Here is a 21,360-nt window from a genome sequence, read left to right on the forward strand (position 1 = left end):
CACCCTTAAGACCTGTTCTTAAGGGGCATGTAGAAACACCTCAAATCTACAAGATCTGCACATCATCAATGCTGCAATTTTTAATTATAAAACTACATTTTATAGTTATAATTTAACCACATAAATCTCTTCACAGCTCCCAGGCACTGATTGAGCCCCAAGGCCAATCTGTTTGAGTCAGATGAAAAGGAGCAGAGCCAGGTGCCAACATTGTACTGACCACATCTCAGCCCACATCCCCTTACAATCTCAGACAGTGGTTTCCTATAGATGTCAAACAGCACAAGGAAAAGCCACAATCATGGGCTGAATAGAAATCCCCTAGCACCACCTTTTGGAATCTAGCATAGCATACTGTGTATCATTATGACCTCGGTGTATTGTATTGTACCTCCTCCTCCTTTCAAGGAAAAAATAGCAGCTTTGGATGGATACATAGAAAATTGGCACAGGGAAAAGGGTTAAACCCCTCTTCCTTAGGTGTGCAATCCCAATCTAAATATCTCCCTTGCTATTGACTCTTTTAAAAAATGTGGAAAATCCCACTTATGCATTTCCTGTACCATGTCTTGTTTAGGCCTTGGGATAGATTATTTTACTCAGGTACTATCTCTGTTGTCACGGGGTCACCTCGTGTTCTGCAGCTGTCATCATGCCCCTCACCACTGTATACCCCAGTGAGACCTGGGGAATGACACCATACAGTAATATATTATGTCCCTCCTCTGCAGATCCTTGCTTTCTTTCTACCCAGTTTCCTCCCCCATCATATTCAGCATCTTATCTAATACAAGTGTATTTCTGTCACCTTTAGTGTGATAGAGGCAGAATGCAGGACTAACCTGAGGCCTCCCCATCTAACCTACAGCATCCCCTTCACCTCTTCCCTACTTTAATTAGGCGGCTGGAGCAGTGGCAGGTATAGTAGTGTAGAGGAAATTGGGAGATTCCCTTACTGGTTTGGCCACCCCAAAGATGGTCCTTATATAGCTGTTAAATTTCATGTAAATCTGGAGGCCTCAGAATAGCATATGAACAGCATGTGCTCAGACAGCCCCTGGGGCACCCAGCCCACCAGTGCTCCTTGCCTGCCCCCCACCAGTTGTTCATTTCTTTTTTAATGGGCCTTTTCAGGGTGGTTTTCTTCTCTTCTATTCCCTTCCTTCCCTTCTCCTCCCCCCTTCCTTCCTTCCTTTGTAAAGTTGTGTACCGGTAATCATTCCAGTGCTGTACAGTCTCAACCTCTAGAGGGCATGCACACAATGCTGCTTTTTCTTTCCTCCATAGACATGAATAGCAATGACCATAGCTGTCAACTTTTCCCTTTTCTTGCGAGGAATCCTATTCAGAATAAGGGAATTTCCCTTAAAAATAGGGAAATGTTGACAGCTATGGCAATTACCCAAGTCTGTATTTATGTGAAATGCTTCCACTTAAAATGTCTCTAATATTAGCCTATTTTCCCCAAGGAGGGAGCTGCAGCTCAAGACAGGAAAAAAGGTGGTAAGGGAACACCAAGCTACTTTAAATGAATTCAAATATTGAGGGCCTGATGAGCTGCCATCTGTCATGGAAGCTTTAGTTGAGATTCCTGCATTGCAGGGAGTTGGACACAAGATCATAGAATCATTGAATCATAGAGTTGGAAGAGACCACAAGGGCCATCGAGTCCAACCCCCTGCCAAGCAGGAAACACCATCAGAGCACTCCTGACATATGGTTGTCAAGCCTCTGCTTAAAGACCTCCAAAGTAGGAGACTCCACCACACTCCTTGGCAGCAAATTCCACTGTCGAACAGCTCTTACTGTCAGGAAGTTCTTCCTAATGTTTAGGTGGAATCTTCTTTCTTGTAGTTTGGATCCATTGCTCCGTGTCCGCTTCTCTGGAGCAGCAGAAAACAACCTTTCTCCCTCCTCTATATGACATCCTTTTATATATTTGAACATGGCTATCATATCACCCCTTAACCTCCTCTTCTCCAGGCTAAACATGCCCAGCTCCCTTAGCCGTTCCTCATAAGGCATCGTTTCCAGGCCTTTGACCATTTTGGTTGCCCTCCTCTGGACACGTTCCAGTTTGTCAGTGTCCTTCTTGTAGATGACCCTCGGGGTTCTACAATTCTATGATTCTATGTAATCTCAGAGCCTCCTGTCTACAATCTTTGACCTTTTTTTGAGGTGGGTAAATGCTGTCCACCAAAGAGTTCCTCATCACATATCCTCCAACACTCCTCCGATGAAAATAGGGACATCCCATTACATAAGAATATTTTACTATTTATATATACCTCACACATCTTACTGGGTTGCCCAGCCACTCTGGGCAGCTTCCAACATATACTGTATAAAAACATAATAAAACATTAAACATTTTTAAAAGCTTCCCTATACAGGTTTCCCTTCAGACGGCTCGGGGGGCGGATAATTCCATACCCTCCAACATTTCTCCAATGCAAATAGGGACATCTTAAGGAAAAGTGGGAGATTCTGGGATCATCTCAGAAACTGGGACAGCTTCTCTAATTCAGGGACGTCCCTGGAAAATAGGGCTGCTTAGAGGGTCTGTCATCGTCCTGAAAAAACATGGCATGTAGGATGTCACAGCCTTCTATCCTGGCCCCTGCTGATGTCAAATTCTTGTGCCAGTGGGCATACTGACATCAGACGTGCATGTCCCTGCCATGTGCATGGTCGCAGCATGAAAATTTGTGGGTGCCCGGCTCCTTCATGGGGCATGCGGTGGGGGCTGGGTGCCCCCACATAGTACCTATGCCCCCTAATATTTTTTTCTTTCAGAAATTTAACAAAGCTTGCCCCCTCATCAGAAGATGTCCCCCTATTTTTTTGCCCTGGCCTGCATGTATTGCTGTACAATACTGCCTGTGTGTGAAGGGTCATGTATTTCAGCTCTGGGTAGCAAAGCACAGACAGATCTATAAATGCATGGTGTGGCAAATTCCAGAGGGGCCATCCGGTTCGGCTGCAGTAGACTGTAATGGGTTGCTTTGAAGTTATTTCAGCACCAGTGAGGGGGGGATCGTCCCCCAACCCCCCTGCCATCGCCTCCGCCTGCCTGCCGCCCTCCTGTCCTGTATTTTGCCAGGTCAAAGGATACGAGCCCGTTTCGATTTATCTTAGTTTCTGTTTCGCAGTCTTAAATTCAGTTCCTCGCATTTCCACGTCAGTTTTCGATTTTGATTTCATGAAAATGCTGGGAGTTGCAACTTTCTGAGGAGAGACAGTGCGTTTTTTGAGAGGCAAAATACGCTTCGCATGTGCTTTAAAGGCAGCTATTTTATTACTTCATCTGAAGGGAAAGCGGGCCTTGTATATACGTGGCACTCATGCATTAGCCTGACTCGCCAGTCGGCGCTTAAGCGAAGTTGCCACGGCAACAAGCAGCCGGCGGCGGGTGAGACGCTGTCGCGGCGGAAGCCGAGCTGACCCATTGAGACGGGGGGCGGGAAAGTAAGAGTGACAGACAGCTTGAGCCTCCACTGAGAGCCGAGAGCTGGGATTGACAGTCGCGTCAAGTGGACGCAGAGGGACGTTACCCCGACCTTTGACCCTGGAGGCGAGGGCGGGAAAAGTCGACTGCTGTAAATGCCGGAGCTCTGATTGCAACCAGCGCCTCGTCGGCCACCGTAGCAATCGCGGCCTTAAACCGCACGGCGATCTGGAGGAGGGGTTGGGAAAGGAGCTGGCTCGGCCTGCGGTTGGTTGAGCTCAGGCTCCGCCCACTTACTCGTGGAGCCCCTCAGGAAGGTGCGGGGGGGAGGGGGAGGGGGAGGGAGGCAGGGAGAAAGAGAAGGCGCGCGCGCGTGGCCGAGCCTCGCTTCAGCGGACCATGGCGCCCAGCGGCGATGTAATGGGGGCGGCCGAAGACCTGGCCGATCAGGTGAGTTCCTCCCCTCCCTTCCTGGGATGGAATTCCGCGGCCGGCCGAATGAGCCGCGTGCTGGGGGCTGTACCATCTTTCCCTGAGAGGAGGGGAGGGCGAGCGAGCTGGAGGAAGGTACCATTTCCCTCGCTTCTTTATTCCCTTCCCGTTCGCGGGCGGGGAGATGGCGGCGGTTAAGAGGAGAAGCGTCCTCTGTGGAAGGCCCGCTCTGCTGGCGAGGGGCGCGGAGGCCAGGGCAGAGCGGCGGCGCTTCAGCCCGAGGGAGGGGCGTCCTCCTGAGAGAAGGAGGCCGGCAGCCCTGTGAGCCGCTTGCCTCCTTTTCCGGGAGGAACTTTTCTCCTCAGGCACGGCCGCTTTCGCTTCTCCTCGCTGGTCCGGCCCTGCCGTGAGGCAGCGCGAGGCAGCTGCCTCAGACGGCAAATTCCGAGGGGTGGAAAGCGGCTGGAAAGCGTGCCTAGGGGCCTGCCCTGCAGCCCCTTAGTTAGCTTGCTGCCCTAGCATGGCCCACACGCGAGTGAGGTGATCTGGGCCTGCATCTGGGGGTGGTGGTGAGAAGTTCGTGTTTCCGGTCTTGCCTCAGACGTGCCAAAAGGTATCCCGCCGGGCACGATCTGGAGCCTAAGGCATGAGGGAGCGGATGGGCGAATTGACTCTGGGTGGGAAAACTAAAAGGCTTGGATTGGTTGGTTGAGTTTACTTATATGCCACTTTCCCCCCACAAAGAGCTGCGCAAACATTCCAAAAATTTGCCAAATAAAGAGCATGCCAGTTATTCAGAAATGACAACAGAATAAATCCGGTATTGCAAAATAACCACAAGTGAGGCTTAAAGACAAAGTGAAACCAGACAGTGAAAGCGAAGTTTCTGGTACTGGTCTTCTTGTCCTCAAGGAGCCTGGCTTAAAATGCAGTTTACAGTGAAAGGGGTCCTCTCTTCAGGCTAGGTGACATACAACTGGCCCTCATATCCTTACTCCAGAGGAGGCTGGTAGCAGCAAAAGGCCGATGCTGGGAAGGGCCATGACGGTCAATCGGAAGTTCCCCCAGCCTCCTGGAAATACCAAGAGCTGGTGCAAAGTTGGCTTCATGCTGCACCAGCCTTGTGTGACATGGTTTTTGTTTGTCAAGGATGTGGAATCTAATCCTCCCAGATGTTGTTGAATTCCAACCACTTTTGGTCACAGCCAGCGTGCTGAGGGGTGGTAGGAGTTCATAGCATCACAGAATTGTAGAGCTGGAAGGGACCCCAAGGGTCATGTAGTCCAACTCCCTGCAATGCAAGAATCTCAGCTAAATCTAACCAGACAGATGGCTACCCAACCTCTGCTTAAAAACCTTCTAGGAAGGAGAGTCCACCACCTCCCTAGGGAGTCCATTCCACTGCTGAAACAGGTCTTACTGTCACAAAGTTCTTCCTGATGTTTAGTCAGAATCTCCTTTCTTGTAACTTGAAGTGATTGGTCCAGGTCCTAGCTTCTGGAGCATGAGAAAACAAGTTTGCTCTATCCTAGCCATTTAGGTATTTGAAGATGGCTGTTTTACCTCCTCTGAATCTCCTCTTTACCAGGTTAAACATACGCAATTCCCTTAAACATTCCTAATCAGACTTGGATTCCATATCATATTGGTTGCCCTTCTCTGCACACGTTCCAGCTTGTCAGCCTCCTTAAATTGTGCCAAAAACTGGGCACAGTCAAGTGTTAGAAACTTAATAAAGGGTAAGAGCCAAATGGCACCTTAAACCTAGGTTACGGCCACCACAGTGGAATGTATGTTTGCCCAGGGGGGTTGGACAAGATGTCTCTCAGATCCCTTCCAATGCTACAATTCTTTAATTCTATCATCTCAACTATATGTAGTTTGCTCTTATTCATTTGCCCAGTATTCAAGGAGACACAGTTGAAATGGAAATAGTATTAACAATGGAGTAAGGTTTTTAAACTGTAGTTTGTGAGTTCCATTTAGGTGGCCTTTGGAAAATCTGCAACACAGTCAAATATATCAGTATTCAGCCTTGCACTTAGTTTATTTGATGTGATGATGGAGGACTGTGTGTGAATCAGCTGGCTTGATGGAGATGTCACTTGCCAAAATGGTGCCCAGAAATCTCATTGTGGTTTCAATTGGAACTGCACCAGTAGCAAAACACACATGGAGAAATTTAGATACTGGAAACAGTACTTCAGCTGTGGTCTAACCAAGGCAGAATAGAGCAGTGCTATTACTTCCCTTGTTCTGGACACTATACTACTTTTGATGTATCACAACATTGACTCATGTTACGCTTGTGGTCCAACAACATAGGAAAAGCCACAAGTTCCACATTTAACTGTATATTGACATTACTGGTGTGGAATCCAACTAGGTGGAAGTGATTTCAGCACTGATTTGGCCACCAGGAACAACACTTAAGTGTTGTGGTTATTTTCATACATAAAATACCGTATTTTTCGTCCCATAGGACGCACCTAGTTTTTTGGGGGGGGGGGAATAAAGGAAAAAAAATTTCCCTTTATTTCCCCCCAAAAGCAGGTCGGGGAAACAGAACCAGGTCGAGGAACAGCGGGATGGCGGCGCTGCACCTCCCTGCTGTCCCCCGAGCTTGTGGGGCTGGCCGATGTCTGCCCCGCGTGAGGGGCGCTCTGCATCAGGGCGCCTCCCCCCTGCGGGGCGGCAGGCTGTTATCCGCAGCGTGGGGAGCCTTGTGGGGAACTCCTGCAAGGCTCCCCACGCTGCGGATGTCTGCCTGGCGCGGGGGCGCTCTGCTTCAGGGCGCCCCTCGCGCTGGGCGGCAAGCTGCTATCCGCAGCGTGGAGAGCCTTGCGGGGAACTCCTGCAAGGCTCCCCACGCTGCGGATGTCTGCCTGGCGCGGGGGCGCTCTGCTTCAGGGCACCTGTCGCGCTAGGCGGCAGGCTGCTATCCGCAGCGTGGGGAGCCTTGCGGGGAACTCCTGCAAGGCTCCCCACGCTGCGGATGTCTGCCTGGTGCGGGGCTGCTCTGCTTCAGGGCGCCCCGCCCGCCGGGCGGCAGGCTGCTATCCGCAGCGTGGGGAGCTTTGCAGGGAACTCCTGCAAGGCTCCCCACGCTGCGGATGTCTGCCTGGCGCGGGGGGCACTCTGCTTCAGGGCGCTCCTCGCACCGGGCGGCAGGCTGCTATCCGCAGCGTGGGGAGCCTTGCGGGGAACTCCTGCAAGGCTCCCCACGCTGCGGATGTCTGCATGGCGCGGGGGGCGCTCTGCTTCAGGGCGCTCCTCGCGCCGGGCGGCAGGCTGCTATCCGCAGCGTGGGGAGCCTTGCGGGGAACTCCTGCAAGGCTCTCCATGCTGCGGATGTCTGCCTGGCGCGGGGGGCGCTCTGCTTCAGGGCGCCCCTCGCGCCGGGCAGCAGGCTGCTATGCGCAGCCTAGACATCCCTGCCGGACTTCCCGTAGGGCTGCCTAGGCTGCGGGTGTGTTCCTGAAGCCTGGAGAGCGAGAGGGGTCGGTGCACACCGACCCCTCTCGCTCTCCAGGCTTCAGCGAAAGCCTGCATTCGCCCCATAGGACACACCCAGATTTCCCCTTCATTTTTGGAGGGGAAAAAGTGTGTCCTGTAGGGCGAAAAATACGGTAATTGTGCATAATATACCTACATAAAGTTGGCCATTGTACTTTGTCCACAGCTGCAATTAAAATAAGTTCTGGAGAGTAAATCAATGCCTATGTAGGCTTAGAATGGGTTTCTGATTTGTGTCAATGATTGTGTCCATTGAGCTATGCAAAGTGAAGACAATTCTTCCAGGTTAATCTGGAGAGAAAAGGTGTGATTATGTGTGTGCACTCTTGCATTAAATGGGATTTATCAACTCTTTGCCATCAAGTGCATTTTTTAAATATGTTATTAAAGAGCTTCCTTGTACATCTACAGGTTATAACATAATACCTGTTTTTTTCTTAACCTTTTTGGCAATTTCAACCAGTCACATGGTATGCAATGCAGGTCCATTAGTCAGCCGAAATGAACAAAACGTTTTTTATTTTTGTTGCCTTGGCTATCTTTGTGCCTTGATTATCTTTCTGGCAGTCAGGGCATTTTGGATAAGTGGATTTAATTTTTGCATGATACATTTAGGTATATAATGCAGACAACATTATATTGGTGAAAAACAGGTTTATCAGTGTCCTGTGTATTTGTAATTGAAAGTTGTTCCCATGTTCAGTATAGCATATTCCTGGACAAATTCATAGGATTGCAGCCTTGCGGCCCATTCTGATCATGAGTTTTATCTACTTGTAAACGTCAACATAATTTGTAAACTGGAGGTTTACAAACACTGAGTTTTTGAACTCAAGTTTGTAAACTCAATTGCATGTAATTGGAATGGTAAGCATAAGTGTTGTGACGTGTACCAAGGCAGAATGGGTGGGCCTCATTGAGGGCAACTTCTTGAAGTTACAAGTTGCCTGAGGAATATGAAGTGACTTGCACTTCTTGTTCTCCACATAAAGCAACACCAGAAGTTGCTCTTAAGACTGTGAACTTTATATCACTTAGAACTGGTAATGAAAAGAAAACTTCATCAATTAATCATAATTTTTAAATAAAAGAAGTATTCACCAATCATATGGTGTTTTATTAAATCAGTTAAATCTGCATATGTTCTTCATTTGAACAAACAAAAGTTCGAGAATGGGAAGGGAAGGTTACTTAGTAACCTTAGTTGATAAATTAGTCTATTTGTGTCCTGTCTGGTTCCATCTTAGGAGAAGCATTCCTTCTTATGTGAGAGATGCCTCTTCTAAAGTGGTGCCTACCATGCACCGTTTTTATTAAGGACTTGAGTGAAAAATAATTTAAAAATTCACCACTGACTTCCCTTTTTAATCAGAGTACATGTTGAAATCAATTAAAAGTCTTTTCATTCATCAAAACAATTAAGTGTTGGCAGCTGTAGCCTTGTGCTTGCTTACCTGGGAGTAAAGCCATTTGAATTCAGTAGTTGAATTCTAAATTAGTATGCATAAGATTGCAATTTAAATGATGCAGCGTACTATTGCTTCCTTTATTGTTGAAGTCTGCAGGGCCATGGGGGTAGGAGAGGGTCTCTAACAAAACTAATGATCCTTGCATAAAAATAGTGGGGCCAGTGTTGTGCCTGTATGCTAACCTCATGCTGCCATGGAATGTGCTGTACTGTCTGGGGCTCATCAACTGTTGAAGGGGCAGTCGTTTTCCTCCCACAAAAGATGGTACCAAGGGTGGTAGTAGATTGGATTTGTAGAACAAAATCATGTGAAGCATGTTCTCTGATCTCAGCCCTCTACCATGCAAAGATCATTTGTGGACAGTGAAGGGAGCTGCTGCTTTACCACTGAAAGAAAAAAGGAATTGGGCTTAGATACACTTTTTTCTGCATCCACTATTGCTTCCACTGTAAAGTTGCATGGATCAATATTATTATTGTTGTTGTTGTATCCCTTTAGGGCTCACAATTTTGAATGACACCGGGTGTAATCAGTGTTGTACATGCAAAGTTCAGTTCACACAACAAGTCTTCCCTTTCATCTTCTCTTGGGGCACCTCAAAATCTTCTCTGCAGGATGCTGCTACTCTTTGGAGGAAATTATGAGGGTCATGGTACCCTGCAGACAACAGTTATGCTACCAGCTTGTTGCTGTAGTCGTTGTTCACAATCTCCATGGTGCTTCTCAGTTTACATTTATTATTTACCCTCACAACAACCCTATGAGGGAAGTTAGGAAGAGATAAATATTAGTTTCAAATTTACCACCTAGTTTTATTATGGTCAAATGAGCCTCCCATGACATGGGAATACATTGTTTGCTTTCTAGGCCTGTAAAGATAGTGAGATCTTAATGCAGAGAGGAATCACAGAGCGAGCAACAGCACCCAAGAAGTAGCCAAAGCAGAATGAAGGTGCTTGGAATTTACATGTATAATTAATTGATTGTAGAGTTTTATTCCATGTTATGGATCTCCAAAAATATTTCTGTTTTGTGCGCATGAGTTTTCTTTGGCTTTCTTGGAGGAGAATTTCTAACACTGGGAAAACAGTATGTGGTTCATTGGCTGGATTGGGAAACAATAATCTATTGGCTTTTCTACAAGGGGACAGACAAGATAGGCCATGTTTATGAGAATAATATGGGCCTGGGGTTTTTTAGCACAGATTAGACAAGCACACTTCTTCTATTCAGCCAGAAAGCATTGATCTGGGGAAATAGTGTGGAAAGTGAACATTAAGTGGTCTGATAATTAATTATCCCAATCATAGTCTAGAAAGGAACATAAAGGTTCTCTAGAGAAGAAGTTTCAAACTTCCCTAAAAGGTACATTCGTGCTGAGTTGCGCCCAATACTGGGGAGCCCATCACACGTGCATGATATCACACTCACAATGCCCCCAACCCAGCCAGGCTGACTTGGCCTGCCATCCCCCATCCTCAACCAGCCACCTTACCTTTGTGAAAGGGGCATGTGGGGCGAAGTTTCGCCCTGACGCTTCTCTGGCGACCCTCAGAAGGACGTGGCATGGCCAAGCATTTTGTTCTGGTGCGTCCTTTTAAGGATTGCTGTGGAATGGGGGTTGGTGGGCGGTCCCCTTGAAAATATTGGGGGCTGGCCGGCCCCACAGCCCCCTATAGATGGCGCTCCTAATGCCGGCAGTCTGTGGAATAATGCAGAACAGTTGGGGATATCTGTATTTGCCCTGCATTAGATTTCCTCCCCTGCCCCCCAATAACATAGACAAAGGCCATTTTGATTCGAGGCTGAACAGGTTAACAAGGCCCTGGTCTAGGTCCCATGATTTTCATTATATATGAGACACTCCTTTGTCAATTAAGACAGATGGATGCCAACATCAACAGGAACTGGTTTTGCTGTTGCTGGTGATGAAGGGGGGAAAGTTTATTAAGTAGTCCATCAAGGCCACTAGCCATTTTAAGTTATCTTTGCAAAAAAGAAAAAGTTTACAAACTGCTGCTTGAGAGGAATTTTGTGTGTGAGAGGGGAGGTGGGGAGCAGAGAAAATAAATAAGTCGGGAGCCACTACGTCTTCAAACAGATAGATTTAGCATTTGGATTTACCGTGAGCAGCAGAATCTATATTGTTGTTTTGTCTCCTGATATGAGGGGAAATGATAAGTAGTACCTGACTCAGACTCTGTAAGAGATTAGTTTCACTTGTCTACATGTTTCATTCAGGAGCAGGTCTGAAATCGAAAGTGTTTGGAGTGACCTACACTTGACCAGTACACCAAGTTATAACATCAGTAGCTTGTTTTTGCATGTATAAATTGGCCTTCCAGATGTTGAACATATGTAGTATATATTTGCCACCTTGTGGAGCAGAAGAACCCAGAGATCATTTGGACAAAGTTGGTATTAAGTCTAGGCAAGGCTGACCTTCATTTCTGCAGCCATTTAGGGGCACTGTCCTGTCTCTCATGTTGCATTTCTTTCACTCCAGTTCTTGCGTGTGACAAAGCACTACCTACCTCATCTGGCTCACCTCTGCCTGATTAGCACCTTCTTGGAGGATGGCATCAGGATGTGGTTCCAGTGGAATGAGCAACGAGACTACATCAACATGTCGTGGGGAAGCGGTGCACTCTTAGCCACACTTTTTGTATTAATCAACATGTGTGGGCAGTTAGGTAAGGGCTTCTTCCTTTGGCGACTGGGTGGAGAATGACTGGCACAGATCTGGTATCCTCCATAGGTCTTGCTGCCAAAGGTGGGACACAAGTACATGTTAGCATTCTTTCTAGAACTTTCAGGGAGTGATTTGTCTTGAGGGCCAAATTTAGAACGCAGACTAGGGACTAGGTTTCATGTTTACATCAAACAGCATTAGTTTTCATAAAATTTGTCAAAGCCCTGATCTTTGAAACTAGACACACTAAGATAGTATAGTAACCTCAAATGTTTACAGCTCCAGAATAAAAAAAATAAAACCTAACAGTTTAAACTAAAAAGGCTGGGCAAATATAAAGATCCACCCAGTGCCAGAGACGCTTCCTTGTGGAAAGTATTCCAACCCAGGCACCACAGCAGAGTAGCATTCTCCATCTGCCTCACTTCAGAAGACAGGAATTCAGGAATTGTCCTCCAAAGAAGATCTTACTATTTGGGCATGCTCATGCAGAATAAGGTGGTTCATGGCTTCTTTACTTATGTTAACAGTAAATAACTGTAATCTTAAAACACAGAGCAGCCAACCACTATAATCGTAACTTGGAAAATTAACAGTTTATAAACGCCTGAGAAAATTACCAGGTCTTAACCTGAAACCAGAATGAGACTGACATTGGCACCAGACGGACCAAAGAGGGAAGCGTATTGCACAATCCAGGTTCCCCCATTCTTCATTTAAAGCTGCTTCAGGACAAGTGTAGGAAATGGGCATGTGGAAAACACTTTCTGTATTTTGTTTCCTTGTTGCAATTCTTCTGTTGTCCCTGAAGCACCTTCTCTCTTGTTCTTTTAGCTGGGTGTGTGCTTGTTCTCGCCAGAAAGTTTGTCCCTTACGCATGCTTTGGCCTGTTTGGAATCGTTTTCATGCAGGTGAGTTGAAAGTGTAAGGAACAAGATCTAGATCGCAGAGTGAAAAGATATGCTTGGATCCAGTCAAGCTGCTTTAGGGTAGGAGGATCATGTTTTCATTTCTTTACAGTTATTTACATGCTTCTGTTCCTTCCTAAAGTTCAGATCAACAAACAACAAACACTATAAAATATAAACAGAATAGAAAGCAGTAAAATTCACAGCAGTCTAAAAGCAGGAGGTTTGATTAAACAGAAAAGTTGTATCTGCCCTCCAAACAGTAGTGATGGAGCCATATAGGAATAAAATGTTAAGGTTTAAGGTATACTGAAATTACCGGTATATGAAGTTCTGTATTTATTGCCGAATATCAATTGTAAAAGACTTTGGATGGTAGCAATTCAATGCTTATTGCCAATAAGCTTCAATAAAACAATGTTCATTAACTATAAAAACGATGCTTATTAACTATATTTTTAGTCTTAAATTATCAAGCATTTTTGACCCAATATTCTTCCTCGATGGCTTCTCTTTGCAAAACATTTTTTTCATCTTTAAGGCAAAATACAGAATTCCATGAGTCCAGTGCAGCATTTGGCAAGTCTTGAGTTCGTGAGCAAGTTGTTCAAAAGTATTATTCTACTTTCTGGTTGTTTTCAGCAAAGTAGGTGTGCCAAGTCTAGGAGATTGATTGTGATACGTACTTTCCTGGAGTATAGTCTACTTCATTAGATGCCTAAAGTGTTATCCTACTTGATATAATATGCAAAAAGAAAAAAAATATAAACAAAAGGACAGCAGTAATTGTCTAGTATTTCTTTGCAAAGTTCAGTTGCATAGAATAGGGGTAGCTGACCTGCAGCACTTCGAATGTTGATGGACTTCAAACTCCCATTAGCCACAGCCAACTTTTCCAGTAGTCTGGGTGATAGGGGTTGTTGTCCAGCAACATTTGGAGAGTCACAAGTTAGTCTCCTCTAGTTTACAAGATAAGAAGAGACTGATCTAGTCACAACAGCAACCACAGACTAGAAAGATAGTAGTAATTGTCATTGTGAATGGACTACTCTCTTCTTAGCTTGTACACATTTGAGCTGTGCCTGGAACAGGGAAATGTCTTCTGCTATTTCTTGCATTCGATTATTCCCTGGCCTCAGTGTTTGCAAACCTCTTATCTCTGTACCTGTGTGTGTACACATCTGGCTCAGGACTCTTCATACTTCTGATAAAATGAGCAATAGTCCGCAAAAGCTTCTGCGCCAATAAATCCCAGTCTTTAAGGTGGCTGAAGACCCTTCATTGTTTCAGCAGACAAACACAGCTACCACTCTCATTGTACATTAGTGATAATTTATTGTACTACACTAAGAAAGTAAGAAGAGCCCTGCTGGATCAGGGCAAGGGTCCCTCTGGTCCAGCAACTTGTTCTCACAGTGCAGAACCAGAACCTGAGCATAGCAGCACTCTGCCCACCTGTGATTCCCAGCATCCAGTATTCAGAGGCAAACGGACTGACAGTGGAGGCAGAACATGGACATTGTGGCTAGTTGCCATGAATTTGTCCAATCCTCTTTTAAAGCACTCCAAATTGATGGCCATCCCTACCTTGGGTGGGGGGATTTAGTTTAACTACACTGTGTGAAGAAACAACTTCTTTTGTCTGTCCTAAATCTTCCAACATTCAGTTTCATTGGATTTCCCCAATATGTGAAATTTAGAATTATTTTGTTTGCCCCAACGTGCATCATTTTTCACTTGCTTACATTAAGTTGCATTCCTCATTTTAATTCTTATTTGCACACTCTTGAGAATCTTCCTGTAAACTAAGTGTACATTAGTCTCACACACCAGCTCCCAATGAAAGGCGGCTCCTACCCCCAAAGCTGTTTTCTAGGAACTCTCAACAACTGTTCATGGCTGCTGCCAAGGAAATCATTCCTATCCCAGGAAATCTGGAGATTATGTAGAGCCCTTGAGCTAAACTAATGATGGTGTCCTCATCACTACCTACTGCTTTCTTGTTTTTCAGACAATTGCCTACAGTATTTTATGGGACCTCAAGTTCTTGATGAGGTGAGTTAAAACCAGAAGGCATGTTGTGTTGTAACTCCACAGAGGATTCATGGTGGGGTATTTTGATGTTCTTCATCTTTTGTATGGGGAATGTTTCTCTCATTCTCTCACACCCACATACCTTCATGTACGCTTATACAAGTTAGAGAGGGTTGACTCGTGTGCCTAAGAAGAGGCTGGTTGCTAGTTTGATGGTGGAAACAAGTTGCTTATAAAGGGGGAAAGGAAGCTGTATTGCACGTAATCCCACCTCTAAGATTACCAGCCAGTGATGCTATGCTCAGCAACATAGTGCAACTTGATAATGTCATGGTGACCACCCGCATTATAGGCAATCTCTTTCATGAGCATACAACTGTGCTCTGACTCAAGCTCCTTTCACTCAGAACTCCCACAGTGTTGTCACCAGTCCCTGTAGATTGAAAAAGTGGCCATAGTAATTCTTGTATAAAGACAAAAAGCTTACAGGGTCTGCCCCTCCTTAAGTGCTTGGCAGGCTGGAAGAGGTTTCTCTTCATAAAAAAAAATAATCCAAAGGGAGGTCCTTGTTCCTTATTGCATAAAGATGCTGTCTTGATTGTGCCAAAAGCCAAGCAGGGTTTTTTTTTTATAAACCTCTGTTTCGCACTCTCAGATAGTTGCTTCCACTAGTCCAAATGGTAACTTATTTATAATAATTAATACACATATTTCTCATTTTCTAGGCATTTGGAGGTACCCCAGCTTCTCTGATAAAGCCAAAACAGTAATTTATAAAAACAAAACATAACTGCTTAGGCTCACAAAAACTTCAACTCGACGCAGATTAGTTCAATAGATAGTAAATACACTTCTTCTTAGGAAACGGGGTTCTGAGAATCCAAAATCTAAAATAAAATATCTTTATAAACATTTCTGTACCCCTATGAGGATAGGGTTCACACTTGCCCTATTTTCAGGGGTTCTTGGAATGAAAGGTCCATTTCCAATTATATTCATGACCTAGGGGGGCAGACACTGAGTCTTTGCTTACTGTCTCCAAGCACATGTCGGGAGACAAAACAACAGGCTCTCTAATCTCTTGGGGAAAATTAGAGTCCTGCGATGGAGGAAAACTGCCAGCCTTGAGGAAAGGATGACTCAGCCCTTTGGGCTGTGGACTATTCAATATTTTACAAGTCCTAGAGTGGGGCTTCTCAACGTTATAAGGCCAAGTGGCACATCTAGAAATATAAAACTTACAGGCACCAAAAATACCCATCTCAAAAAAGAAAACTTAGTAAAGCTCAGAATGCTCCCCCCAAAGGCAAAACATGTAACCCCAAACAAATAAAACACTGAAGAAGCAGGATCCCTCTCCCCACAAAGAACCCAGCAGCCTCTTTCCAACCATAAAAGCCGAAGGCAAGGCAGGACCCACGTCCTGGCAAGAGTTAAGAGGCAAGGCTTTAAAAATTAAACTGGAGGAGGAGCCCAGTATGGAGAGCTTTCTCATTGTCTACGCTAAATCACAGGAGTGGTTGCAGGAAGAATATCCAATCCTCACCTCCTTGGGTTATCTGGCCAGGGTTATCTTAGAACACTGAGTGAATTGGCAACCATCTACTAAAAAGATATTGTAATCTAGGTTACAGAAAAATACCTGTATCAAGTAAGGTAAACTAGGTTTGCTGACTCTCAGAAGGGGTTTTTAAGTGGTAGTAATTAAGTCAAGCAGGCCAGAGTTGCCATAGGTGTCATTTAGAGGTGTGAAAAAAGAGTACCTGGTGCATCCCAGCAGTTAGGAACGCAAAAATTGTGGGGTTAGGGAAGCAGCAGAATCATGAGAAGGCCCAGGTGATGAGAGCTACTGTGTTACAGAATATGCCGTTTGATACCTCCATTGCAGACCCCAGTTCCAAATTGTCTGAACCCCTTATGTTTTTTCTCCCTCGTAGGAATTTGGCTCTCGGAGGTGGGCTGCTCCTGCTACTTGCAGAATCTCGTTCTGAGGGGAAGTCCATGTTTGCTGGAGTCCCTACCATGGACGATATCTCACCACGGCAGTACATGCAGCTTGGTGGGCGCTTGCTCCTGGTTCTCATGTTCATGACACTCCTGCACTTCGAACTTGGCGCCTTCACTGTGAGTGGCATCCACTATTACAAGACTTGGTTGGGTTTTCTCTGTCTGCAAAATTGGCTGGTATTTGATGGAAATAAGCACAAACTCAGTTGGGCAATTGTGTGCTACCTCACCACTGGATAGTAAATAGACCAAGCCCTTGAAATTTAAGACATTATCCTGACTAATAAAGGAAACTACTCAGTTTGGCTTTTGTTGCAGCCTTGTCACTTACCCGGGGATGGAGAATCTGCTAGACTTGACTTCTCTTCTACTCTGGGGTCTTTTTCAAACACCACTGGGCTGAATAAGCCAGCAAATGTTCAGAGAGTGCTGTTGCATCAGCTTACATAACACCTTGCCTGTTCTTAGCAATCACAGAGCTAGAACAAATTAAGTCAAATAAGAAAATACGTACACATTTTCATAATGTATTGAGGAGGTCACAACATTTGTTTTACTTGGGTGCATGCCTCATCTCTGTTGTTGATAACAAGTTGGGGACACCAGCCATTGAAGCAAAGAATGCATTAAACTGAAGCGTGGTATTTGTCTTCCTCCCTAGATTTTCCAGGACATCTTTGGCATGGCGCTTATCATTTTGGTAGCCATTGGCTTCAAGACCAAGCTTGCTGCTCTTACCCTAGTCATCTGGCTTTTCATCATCAACCTGATCCAGAATGCCTTCTGGAGCGTCCCCACTTACAGGCCTCTCCACGATTTTCTCAAATATGACTTTTTCCAGACCATGTCTGTCATAGGTGGCCTGCTGCTTGTTGTGGCGTTGGGACCTGGGGGGGTTTCCATGGATGAACACAAGAAAAAGTGGTAAAGATGGACTCTAAACAGAGCTCAGTGTGTGGGCGGGAGAGGGAGGGGAGGGAGGGAAGGGGACAAACTACAGCTTTTACAAACCTGTGTAGAATTTTCTTCTCCCTTGATTGATTCTCTTGTGGTTTATCATAGTTCACGGTTGCCTTATCAGGGTAGAAAAGCCTTTGCCTTCTATCCTGTTTGAGACATGTAAATTAAAGTCAAATTATATATATGTATGTATGTATGTATATTGATTTACTGAACTTTTATACTTACCCTTTGAGACCCCATGGTTTTCTGGGGCACTGTGACGTATTGCCTTGTGAGAGGCCAGGATTAAAAAGTGGTTTTCTGGTAGAGTATGCAGGGGAATTCTAGATCCTTTGGCATTGCCCATTCCCTCAGGAGGAGGCAGGGCCAGCTTGTATTTTCGCTCCTGTGCTGTGCTAATGAGGCAGTCCCATCGCCAGATTTGCTCTGCCTAATGTCTAGAAATCAAAGCCTATGCTGGGTTTCTAAGGTCCACAAGTGTTTGTGGTTATAAAGTATTTCCGCCTCTTTTCTCCTCTAACCTCTACACACACACCCTGCCTGGACACCTCTTAGTAGGACTCAGGGTGTACACATGGTGCTGTTTTTGCCTCTCTCTACCAAGCATTCTTCCCTTAGAGCTGGGACTTACTGGAACAGAGGAAGCCTGAATTGCCCTGGAAGTAACACAGTGGCAGAACTTCCCAACACCTAGACATGAGCCTGAATGTTGGAAGAATCTGGAAGGGAAAGGCTGCTCAAAGGTAGGTGTGGGGAACATTTGGCCCCTCCACATGTTGCTGAACTACACCTCCCAGTATCCATGGCTACTTGTCATGTTAGCTGAGGCTGCTGGGAGGTATAGTTCAGCAGCGCCGGAACGGCCATAGGTTCCCTACACCTGCTCTGAGGACCAAGAGTGCCTTTCAGGATGTTCTTCAAGACAAAGTGTCCAACTTAGGGGAGGAATAGGAGAAGCAATGGATTTAAACCAAGGTGAGGAACCTGTTTGGGGCTGAGGCATTAACCCAGTCGAAAGCCCTCAAGGGCTGCATTCTGGTAGTGGGTAAGTCCAGAGCTATACACACTCAATAAAAGTTATTTCTCATGAGAAAAGAGATATGTATTTAAGTCTCAGTAACTCCACTCAAGGTTCACTTCCCATTTCCTAGATTTCTTTTTGGACAAAGTTTGTATTTAAAAAAAGGTCCTGCAAGTGTGAAAGGCAAAAAGAACAGTTGCAGAAGAATGCAAGTGTCAGTACACACTGAATGAAAAGCTGCCTTACAGCTATTCAGTCTCAAATGCAAAATGCATAGACACATAATTGCAAGGAAAGAAGTTGGAGCTTTGCTAATGCATTTTCCTGTTTTGAAGAGGGAGGAAAATGCAAAAGCCTTTATATTATAAGTGTTCGATCTTCATGTGACTGAAGTTTTTCTTACTTCCTGCAGCAGATTTGCTTGCGGAAGAAGGAACAATTGCACTCGATATCTGTTGGTGCATTTTAATATTGAAATAAACTGATTAGTCAAGTCTCCTTTCAACATTTTGTTCATATCCTGCAGTAGGTGTTCCCTGCTAACCATTGCCAGGATTTATATTTTCTCCTAATTATTGCTGTATGCAGTAGCATTATTAATATGCATATTGCTTTACCCAGTGACATAAAGAAAAACACATTATAAATGTAGTTTTTTAATGTTCAGTATATAAATCATACACATAGTTAAAAAAGCACCAATAAGCCTTGAGGAAAGCCAACTATGTTAACTGTCTCAGATGAAATCATTTTGTTGTTAACTTGTTAATAATACTGCTGGTCTAGTGCAAACCACCTTGAGATCTACTAGAAGATCCCAGTCTTACCTTTTTGTCTGCTCCTGTCTCTGCAGCCCCATCATTTCCTTAATTAGAGAGCTGTGGGACTTTGCATTGGCTTTGAAGGGCATTTCCTCTTTATTTCCTTTGGACTGCTGTAAAAGTAGCTGTTCTGACAACTTCCTCTGAAGTACGGTAATTACAGTACCTCAGATGAACTCTTTATATTTTTTTGTCTCAGTGGAATAGGCAGCAATTCCTGCATAATGGGAGTGTTTGCTGAGAGACTGAGGTACTAAGTTCAACCAGAAAGCACTAGAGAGAGCATTTCTTAAGATGCAAGGAAGCCTGGTGGGCTGTCACTTGAACTTGCCTCTCAGTCAACACTGAACACCCCTTTGGATGCCTGACCCTTCCTGTACCACCTCTGTCAGACCCAACATGCTTGGATCTTCAGCCTTTCCTCTCGTTCCTCTTGAGTGGGCTGGCCTGCTCCCAGCGCCAATAGTTTTCTTTTCTTGGACTTATGACACAAGCTTTCCCACATACTCTTTGCTGCTTGCAAAATCTGAAACCAGCCCTGAAGATCTGCCAACGCAAATCATGCTCTTCAGGGGCAAAGGTTTAAATAGGCAGCTACTACTGATCTTCAGTTACTGCTGCTACAATAAAGGACAGCAGCACCCATCAAGTTGTTAGCAGGTTGGGGACGGCTGAAACAGATGTAACCTGGACTTTTATTAACTTGCCTGAAACCTTACCAGAATTCAAAGTGGAGAAGAAAGGATGTATTTATTTTATTTTTTTAAACCTTTGCTTGTGTCTTGTAGTGAGCAGGTGAGGATGTGTTTGTATTTACTTTGTTGAACAAAGGTAGCTGTTCCCAGGCTGTTAAGGTGGTAGTTTTAGCCTTTAAAGCCTTATATGCTTTGGGACCACAAGCCTTTGGGATGATATGAAGGTCTGCTTTTGCTTGCATCCTATAGCAATAATTCAGCAGGAATTTACACAATATAAAAGGGACCTGCCCGGCAGCGCAGTAAAAAAAAATACCAGCCATCCTCAAAGGCCTGAGAAGCTGAGGTGTTAGAATACACAGAGTGATGGGCCTGGTGGGGGCTCCCCTGTAAAGGGCAGACCATAACAGAAGGAAAATGCCATTCCTACAGCCACCCAGAGTGGGACCTTGGATGTAGATTTGTGTTGCATGGACAGGAACATGTGAGAGAAGATGGTCCTTTGGCAGGCTTCCTCAACCTCAGCCCTCTATATGTTTTGGGACTACAATTCCCATCATCCCTGACCACTGGACCTGCTAGCTAGTCATCATGGGAGTTGTAGGCCAAAAACATCTGGAGGGCCGAGGTTGAGGAAGCCTGATCTATGGTGTGTGTGTGTGGAGAGTGGGGAAGACGGAACAGCAATCCATAGGCTGGGTGCAGTCCTCAGAGGATTCCCATCCGGACTGCAGGATCGATTCTCCTTGGCTCCACCTTGTTCCTTAGTTCCCACATGGACTGTGCAGGAAGGCACTTTTCGTTCTCCACAGACCAAAGCCAGCAGGGAAACTGCAGTTGCAGCAGTGGGTGGCAGGACCCAGTCCAGATGAGGACCCTGATATGGGGGTTATGGGAGATTTAATCCCTTTATTTCCCTTCCCCAGCTGCAGTTCCAAACTGAACTGGGAGCCCTACACTTGCCCTTTGCATTTGGGAAGGGGACACCCCATTTGTTCCAATGCCACATCTACAGTTCTACTTGGAATGCAGATTCAACTGATTCAAACAAGCTCCCTCGGTTAGCTCACGCCTACATTTGTGACTTAAATCTGCTGAGCTGCAACTCAAGACCTGTTGCGTCTCGAGTTACGAAAGCAGATTGTTCCTGAGAGAAGAGAGTTGAGCAACTCAGGGTCCTCTTAGCAATGTAGAAGGCTTTCCCAGTACTGCTAATCTCTCCTGTCAAGTTTCTCATAACATGTTCACACACCACTGCCATCAGCAGTCTTGCACATCATTGTCACTGGAGCCGTCAGACTGGTTTGATGTACTCTTACAACACATCCCCTAGAGAAGGCCATGACCTAATATC

The 21,360-nt window shown here is 45.4% G+C and overlaps 1 protein-coding gene and 1 long non-coding RNA gene across 3 annotated transcripts in view; one reads left to right on the forward strand and one right to left on the reverse strand.

Moving 5' to 3' along the window:
* The window catches only part of LOC310697029, a 277,036-nt gene that overhangs the window by 220,540 nt on the left and 35,136 nt on the right, over positions 1-21,360 (reverse strand). The window lies entirely within an intron of this gene.
* On the forward strand, positions 3,563-18,983 carry LOC310696968 (surfeit locus protein 4-like). Of its 2 annotated transcripts, none has more exons than XM_083483204.1 (6): positions 3,563-3,898; positions 11,372-11,558; positions 12,392-12,468; positions 14,477-14,520; positions 16,437-16,623; positions 17,168-18,983. In XM_083483204.1, exons 1-6 carry the CDS (start codon positions 3,848-3,850, stop codon positions 17,432-17,434), a joined length of 813 nt encoding a protein of 270 aa, XP_083339330.1. In that variant the 5' UTR covers positions 3,563-3,847; the 3' UTR covers positions 17,435-18,983. The 2 variants fall into 2 exon arrangements, with proteins under 2 accessions (XP_083339330.1, XP_083339331.1); XM_083483205.1 differs by lacking the exon at positions 3,563-3,898 and adding an exon at positions 9,416-9,817.

Source organism: Podarcis liolepis, assembly GCF_965112155.1.
Source record: "Podarcis liolepis genome assembly, chromosome: 17".
Classification (NCBI taxonomy): Eukaryota; Metazoa; Chordata; class Lepidosauria; order Squamata; family Lacertidae; genus Podarcis; species Podarcis liolepis.

What these genes read in the sequence shown, in the direction of transcription:
- LOC310696968 (XM_083483204.1), top strand. Translation starts at nt 3,848, where the DNA reads ATGGCGCCCAGCGGCGATGTAATGGGGGCGGCCGAAGACCTGGCCGAT. An exon ending in TTGGAATCGTTTTCATGCAG is followed by an intron (nt 12,469 to 14,476) that starts GTGAGTTGAAAG and finishes CTTGTTTTTCAG; the next exon opens with ACAATTGCCTACAGTATTTT. An exon ending in GACCTCAAGTTCTTGATGAG is followed by an intron (nt 14,521 to 16,436) that starts GTGAGTTAAAAC and finishes TCTCCCTCGTAG; the next exon opens with GAATTTGGCTCTCGGAGGTG.